This window comes from Oncorhynchus mykiss, chromosome 24 (genome assembly GCF_013265735.2).
Source record: "Oncorhynchus mykiss isolate Arlee chromosome 24, USDA_OmykA_1.1, whole genome shotgun sequence".
Taxonomy (NCBI): domain Eukaryota; kingdom Metazoa; phylum Chordata; class Actinopteri; order Salmoniformes; family Salmonidae; genus Oncorhynchus; species Oncorhynchus mykiss.
The window spans coordinates 37,908,861-37,916,606 of NC_048588.1; the positions used below are offsets into that span (position 1 = coordinate 37,908,861).

General features: G+C 43.8%; 1 protein-coding gene across 1 annotated transcript in view; it reads right to left on the reverse strand.

The window, feature by feature from the left end:
• tgfb1a (transforming growth factor, beta 1a) overlaps nucleotides 1-7,156 on the reverse strand; it is a 43,012-nt gene extending 35,856 nt beyond the window's left edge. The window contains exon 1 of the mRNA XM_036961610.1: nucleotides 6,657-7,156. Within this exon, the coding sequence (XP_036817505.1) occupies nucleotides 6,657-6,999 (343 nt within the window). The 5' untranslated portion in view covers nucleotides 7,000-7,156. The remainder of the gene's footprint in view (nucleotides 1-6,656) is intronic.
• Between the last annotated feature and the right edge of the window lie 590 nt (nucleotides 7,157-7,746).

The window sequence follows — 7,746 nt, forward strand, 5'->3', positions numbered from 1 at the left end:
ACAGGACATCTATCTAATCCTAACCATAACTTTGTCTTTAGAGACAGGACATCTATCTAACCCTAACCCTAACTTTGTCTTTAGAGACAGGACATCTATATAACCCCCTACCCTAACTCTGTCTTTAGAGACAGGACATCTATCTAACCCTAACCCTAACTTTGTCTTTAGAGACAGGACATCTATATAACCCCCTACCCTAACTCTGTCTTTAGAGACAGGACATCTATCTAACCCTAACCCTAACTCTGTCTTTAGAGACAGGACATCTATCTAACCCTAACTGTCTTTAGAAGTAGTTGATAAGAGGACGAGATCAGGTGAAAAATAGAGGATGGCTGAGCAGAGAAGAGGAGAAGAGGAAAAGAAGAAGAAGAAGAGAATAAGAAGAGGGAAAGAAGAGGAGACGAAGAAGAGGAGGAGAAGAAAGGGAGAAGAAGAAGAGAAGAAGAGGAGAAGAAGAGAAGAGGAGAAGAAAGGGAGAAGAAGAAGAGAAGAAGAGGAGAAGAAGAGAAGAGGAGAAGAAGAGAAGAAGAGGAGGAGAAGAAGAGAAGAAGATGAGGAGAAGAAGAGGAGAAGAAGAGAAGAAGAGGAGAAGAAGAGAAGAAGAGGAGAAGAGGAGAAGAAGAGAAGGGGAGAATAGGAGAAGAAGAAGAGGAGAAGAGGAGAAGAGAAGAAAAGGACAAGAGAAGAAGAGGAGAAGAAGAGAAGAGGAGAAGAAGAGGAGAAGAAGAAGAGGAGAAGAAAAAGCAGAGAAGAAGAAGAAGAGGAGAAGAGAAGAAGAGGAGAAGAGAAGAAGAGGAGAAGAGAAGAAGAAGAAGAGGACAAGAAGAAGATAAGAGGAGGAGAAGAAGAAGAGAAGAAGAAGAGGAGAAGAAGAATAAGAGGAGAAGAGAAGAAGTGGACAAGAAGAAGAGGAGAAGAGAAGAAGTGGACAAGAAGAAGAGGAGAAGAGAAGAAAAGGACAAGAGAAGAAGAGGAGAAGAAGAGAAGAGGAGAAGAAGAGGAGAAGAAGAAGAGGAGAAGAAGAAGAGTAGAAGAAGAGAAGAAGAGGAGAAGAGAAGCAGGGGAGAAGAAGAAGAAGTGGACAAGAAGAAGAGAAGAGAAGAAGAAGAGGAGAAGAGAATAAGAGGACAAGAAGAAGAGGAGAAGAGAAGAAGAAGAAGTGGACAAGAAGAAGAAGAAGAGGAGAAGAGAAGAAGAGGACAAGAAGAAGAGGAGAAGAGAAGAAGAAGAAGTGGACAAGAAGAAGAAGAAGAGGAGAAGAGAAGAAGAGGACAAGAAGAAGAGGAGGAGAAGAAGAAGAAGTGGACAAGAAGAAGAGAAGAGAAGAAGAAGAGGAGAAGAAGAAGAGGAGAAGAAGAATAGAAGAAGAAGAGAAGAAGAGGAGAATAGGAGAAGAGAAGAAGGGGAGAAGAAGAAGGGGAGAAGAAGAGGAGAAAAAGAAGAGAAGAAGAAGAGGACAAGAAGAAGAGGAGAAGAAGAAGAGGAGAAGAGGAGAAGAAGAAGAGGAGAATAGGATAAGAGGAGAAGAGGAGAAGAAGAGGATAAGAGGAGAAGAAGAGGAGAAGAAGAAGAGGAGAAGAGAAGAAGAGGAGAAGAAGAAGAGTAGAAGAAGAAGAAGAGGAGAAGAAGAAGAGGAGAAGAAGAAGAGGAGAAGAGGACAAGAGGACAAGAAGAAGAGAAGAGGACAAGAAGAAGAGGAGAAGAGGAGAAGAAGAGGAGAAGAAGAAGAGGAGAAGAAGAAGAAGAGGAGAAGAAGAAGAGGAGAAGAGGACAAGAGGACAAGAAGAAGAGGAGAAGAGGAGAAGAAGAGGAGAAGAGGAGAAGAGGAGAAGAAGAGGAGAAGAAGAAGAGGAGAAGAAGAAGAGGAGAAGAAGAAGAACAGGAGAAGAAGAAGAGAAGAAGAAGAGAAGAGGAGAAGAGGACAAGAAGAAGAGAAGAGGACAAAAATAGGAGGAATAGAAGAGGAGAAAAAGAAGAGAAGAAGAAGAGGACAAGAAGAAGAGGAGAAGAAGAAGAGGAGAAGAGGAGAAGAAGAAGAGGAGAATAGGATAAGAGGAGAAGAGGAGAAGAAGAGGATAAGAGGAGAAGAAGAGGAGAAGAAGAAGAGGAGAAGAGAAGAAGAGGAGAAGAAGAAGAGTAGAAGAAGAAGAAGAGGAGAAGAAGAAGAGGAGAAGAAGAAGAGGAGAAGAGGACAAGAGGACAAGAAGAAGAGAAGAGGACAAGAAGAAGAGGAGAAGAGGAGAAGAAGAGGAGAAGAAGAAGAGGAGAAGAAGAAGAAGAGGAGAAGAAGAAGAGGAGAAGAGGACAAGAGGACAAGAAGAAGAGGAGACGAGGAGAAGAAGAGGAGAAGAGGAGAAGAGGAGAAGAGGAGAAGAAGAAGAGGAGAAGAAGAAGAGGAGAAGAATAAGAACAGGAGAAGAAGAAGAGAAGAAGAAGAGAAGAGGAGAAGAGGACAAGAAGAAGAGAAGAGGACAAAAATAGGAGGAATAGAAGAGGAGAAGAAGAGGAGAAGAAGAAGAGGATAAGAAGAAGAGGAGGACAAGAAGAAGAGGAGAAGAAGAGGAGAAGAGGAGAAGAAGAAAAAGAAGAGGAGAAGCAGCGGTAGGAGGTAAAATGACACTAGACGAACAACACAAGAAGAAACACGTAACCCAACAGAACACGAAGAGGAGGTCTGATTTCACAACCAGCACCGACCACGAACGTGTTGAGTCAAATCATAATGCCAGGAACACGACACAAATACAACAGTTCAAATAATAGCAGGAGAGAAGACATCGGAACAGATGCTGATTACGCTGCTGATCTGTGAAGATGTTTGTTAACAGAACCGAAGGGAAACACATGTTGTATCGTTCACTTCTCGACACATGTTCAGGGAATGTATTGGTAGAAGGGTTCAATAGCAATCAATCCCAGTGGTAGTGAGTGGAAGCTCACAGTGGAAATGTGTTAATAATATGTTCATTTTGGCATATGTTAATAAGAGTGGAAGCTGTTTTGAATTACAGGATGAGTTTTGGCATATGTTAATAATATGTTAATACATTAAATCATGACCGGCTCCTCTCTGTCAATGAACCAGTCTGCCTCCCTTGTGTGTGTGTGTGTGTGTGTGTGTGTGTGTGTGTGTGTGTGTGTGTGTGTGTGTGTGTGTGTCTGTGTGTGTGTGTGTGTGTGTGTATATATGGATGTGTGTGTGTGTGTGTGTGTGTGTGTGTGTGTGTGTGTGTGTGTGTGTGTGTGTGTGTGTGTATATATGGATGTGTGTGTGTGTGTGTGTGTGTATATATGGATGTGTGTGTGTGTGTGTGTGTGTGTGTGTGTGTGTGTGTGTGTGTGTGTGTGTGTGTGTGTGTGTGTGTGTGTGTGTGTGTGTGTGTGTGTGTGTATATATATATGGATGTGTGTGTGTGTGTGTGTGTATATATATGGATGTGTGTGTGTATACAGTGCATTCAGAAAGTATTCAGACCCCTTGACTTTTCCACATTTTGTTACATTGCAGCCTTATTCTAAAATTGATTGTATTGTTTTTTTCCCACATCAAAAGCTAAAACAGGTTTTTAGAAATTTTAGCTAATTTATAAAATAAAAAAAAAATGAAATATCACATTTAAATAAGTATTCAGACCCTTTACTCAGGACTTTGTTGAACACCTTTGGCAGCGATTCCAGCCTCAAGTCTTCTTGGGTATGACGCTACAAGCTTGGCACACCTGTATTTGGGGAGTTTCTCCCATTCTTCTCTGCAGATCCTCTCAAGCTCTGTCAGGTTGGATGGGGAGTGTCGCTGCACAGATATTTTCAGGTCTCTCCAGAGATGTTCGATCAGGTTCAAGTCCGGGTTCTGGCTGGGCTACTCAAGGACATTCAGAGACTTGTCCCAAAGTCACTCCTGCGTTGTCTTGGCTGTGTGCTTAGGGTCGTTGTCCTGTTGGATGATGAACCTTCGCCCCCAGTCTGAGGTCCTGAGCGCTCTGGAGCAGGTTTTCATCAAGGATCTCTCTATACTTTGCTCAGTTCAGACCAGAGAATCTTGTTTGTCATGGTCTGAGTTTATTTAGGTGTCTTTTGGAAAACTCCAAGCGGGCTGTCATGTGCTTTTTACTAAAGTGGCTTCCATCTGGCCACTCTACCATAAAGACCTGATTGTGGTGCTGCAGAGATGGTTGTCCTTCTGGAAGGTTCTCCCATCTCCATAGAGGAACTCTGGAGCTCTTTCAGAGTGACCACTGGGTTCATGGTCACCTCCCTGACCAGGACTCTTCTCCCCCATTTGTGGACCTTAAATGCTGCAGAAATGTTTTGGTACCCTTCCCCAGATCTGTGCCTCGACACAATCCTGTCTCGGAGCTCTACGGACAATTCCTTCAACCTCATGGTTTGGTTTTTGCTCTGACATGCACTGTCAACTGTGGGACCTTATATAGACAGGTGTGTGTCTTTCCAAATCATGTCCAATCAATTGAATTTACCACAGGTGGACTCCAATCAAGATGTAGAAACATCTCAAGGATGATCAATAGAAACAGGATGCACCTGATCTCAATTTCGAGTCTCATTGAGAAGGGTCTGAATACCTATGTAAATTATGTATGTATGTATGTATGTATGTGTGTGTGTGTGTGTGTGTGTGTGTGTGTGTGTGTGTGTGTGTGTGTGTGTGTGTGTGTGTGTGTGTGTATATCTGTTTATATGTATATGTGTTCGTATGTGTGTGTGTATTTGTGTGTGTGTGTATATGGTGTGCATATGTGTGTGTGTGTATATGTGTGTGTGTGTGTGGTGTGCATATGTGTGTGTGTGTGTGTGTGTGTGTGTGTATGGTGTGTATATGGTGTGTATATGGTGTGTATATGGTGTGTATATGGTGTGTATATGGTGTGTGTGTGTATATGGTGTGTGTGTACATGGTGTGTGTGTGTATATGGTGTGTGTGTATATGGTGTGTGTGTGTGTATATGGTGTGTGTGTATATGGTGTGTGTGTGTATATGGTGTGTGTGTATATGGTGTGTGTGTGTGTATATGGTGTGTGTGTATATGGTGTGTGTGTGTGTATATGGTGTGTGTGTATATGGTGTGTGTGTGTATATGGTGTGTGTGTATATGGTGTGTGTGTATATGGTGTGTGTGTGTCTTCGTGTAGTAATTACACCGGTATATCTGAGGTCTCAAGTCTGTGTGTGTGCGTGAGAGTGTGTGTGCGCGTGTGTGTGCGTGAGAGTGTATGTGCGTATGTGTGTGCGTGACAGTGTGTGTGTGTGTGTTTGTATATATGTGTGTGTGTGCATATCTGTTTGTATGTATATGTGTGTGTGTATATCTGTTTGTATGTGTGTGGTGTGCATATGTGTGTGTGTGTGTGTGTATATGGTGTGTATATGGTGTGTACATGGTGTGTATATGGTGTGTGTGTATATGGTGTGTGTGTGTGTATATGGTGTGTGTGTGTGTATATGGTGTGTGTGTGTGTGTATATGGTGTGTGTGTGTATATGGTGTGTGTGTATATGGTGTGTGTGTGTCTTCGTGTAGTAATTACACCGGTAGATCTGAGGTCTCAAGTCTGTGTGTGTGCGTGAGAGTGTGTGTGCGCATGTGTGTGCGTGAGAGTGTATGTGCGTATGTGTGTGCGTGACAGTGTGTGTGTGTGTGTGCGTGTGTGTGTGTGTTTGTATATATGTGTGTGTGTGTATATCTGTTTGTATGTATATGTGTGTGTGTGTGACAGTGTGTGTGTGTGTGTGTGTGCGTGTGTGTATATGTGTGTGTGTGTATATGGTGTGTGGTGTGTATATGGTGTGTGTGTATATGGTGTGTGTGGTGTGTATATGGTGTGTGTGTATATGGTGGGTGTGTGTATATGGTGTGTGTGTATATGGTGTGTGTGTGTGTATATGGTGTGTGTGTGTGTATATGGTGTGTGTGGTGTGTATATGGTGTGTGTGTATATGGTGGGTGTGTGTATATGGTGTGTGTGTATATGGTGTGTATGTGTATATGGTGTGTGTATATGGTGTGTGTGGTGTGTATATGGTGTGTGTGTATATGGTGTGTGTGTGTATATGGTGTGTGTGTGTGTGTGTGTATATGGTGGGTGTGTATATGGTGTGTGTGTATATGGTGTGTGTGTATATGGTGTGTGTGTGTATGGTGTGTGGTGTGTATATGGTGTGTGTGTGTATATGGTGTGTGTGTATATGGTGTGTGTGTGTGTATATGGTGGGTGTGTGTATGGTGTGTGTGTATATGGTGTGTGTGTGTGTTAGTAGTAATAGTAGTAGTAGTAATTACAGTAGTAATTACACCGGTAGATTTGAGGTCTCAAGTCTGTGTGTGTGCGTGAGAGTGTGTGTGCGCGTGTGTGTGCGTGAGAGTGTATGTGCGCATGTGTGTGCGTGACTGTGTGTGTGTGCGTGTGTGTGTGTGTTTGTATATATGTGTGTGTGTGAATATCTGTTTGTATGTATATGTGTGTGTGTGTGACAGTGTGTGTGTTTGTGTGCGTGTGTGTGTGCGTTTGTATTATTGTGTGTGTGTGTATATCTGTTTGTATGTATATGTGTGTGTCTATATCTGTTTGTATGTATATGTGTGTGTGTGTGACAGTGTGTGTTTGACAGTGTGCGTCATTCTCTCTACTAACCCTGCTTCATGGTGAACTTGTGGACCTCCTTGGCGAAGTACTCCTCCTCTTCATCCAGTGTGTGTGTGGTGGGCTGTGGCTGTAGTTTCTGCTCCTCACTGAGCTCCACGGTGCTGTTGTAGAGAGAGAGCAACGCTACAGGGATCTCCTTCCCTGCTCCCGCCTGCTCCTCCTCCGGCTCCTTGGGCATCCTCAGCTTGGAGAGGATCTGTCCCCTGATCGCCTCGATGCGTTTCTTCTTAACCAGCTCCAGGTCCAGAGTCTTACAGGTGGACATGCTGCTCACGCTGCCCGCCAAGCACAGCGCCGCCAGGCACGTAAGGACCAAACACACCAGTCTCATGGTCCGTCTGTTCTGCTTCTCAACACCTTTCTCCTTCAGTGCTCTTTTTTCCTCTCTCCCCCCTCTCTCTCTCTCTCTCCCTCTCTCTCTGTCTCTCTCTCTCTCTCTCCCTCTCTCTCTGTCTCTCTCTGTGTGTCTTTGTCTCTGTCTCTCTCTGTCTCTCTCTCTCTGTCTCTCTCTGTCTCTCTCTGTCTGTCTCCCTCTCTCTCTCTCTCTCTCTCTCTCTCTCTCTCTCTCTCTCTCTCTCTGTCTCTCTCTCTCTCTCTCTCTCCCCCCCTCAGAGAACAGTGAATCAGTCAGAGTGTAAGTGTGACTGACGCAAGGTGTTTACAGACCAGAACAATTAAAGGTGTGTGGTGATGAAGAGAGTCCCTCAGCCTAATGCCCCCACACTGCTGCGGTGACTGCTGTTATTGCTGGTGTGAAAATCACCTGAGTCTCCTCTGAGTCACGAAGGGAGAACCCCAGACAGACAGACAGCCTTGTGACTCAGCCTCAAGTAGATTTCGTTTTTAAATGTAAAAAAAAAAAAGTCCGGTAGAAAGGAGAGTGACGTCTACGATGCTGAAACACGACCAGGTGGAGAGAGAGTTGTCAAACAGAACAGCTAGAATCTAGTGACTGTCACCACAACAACAAAAACAACCCAGCCACCCCAGAAAAAAAGCTATCTGGTTCCACCTCAGTATAACTTCAATCTTGTGTTAATCTAGGATAATATATGCAGACGTTCTTACAGCACATAGA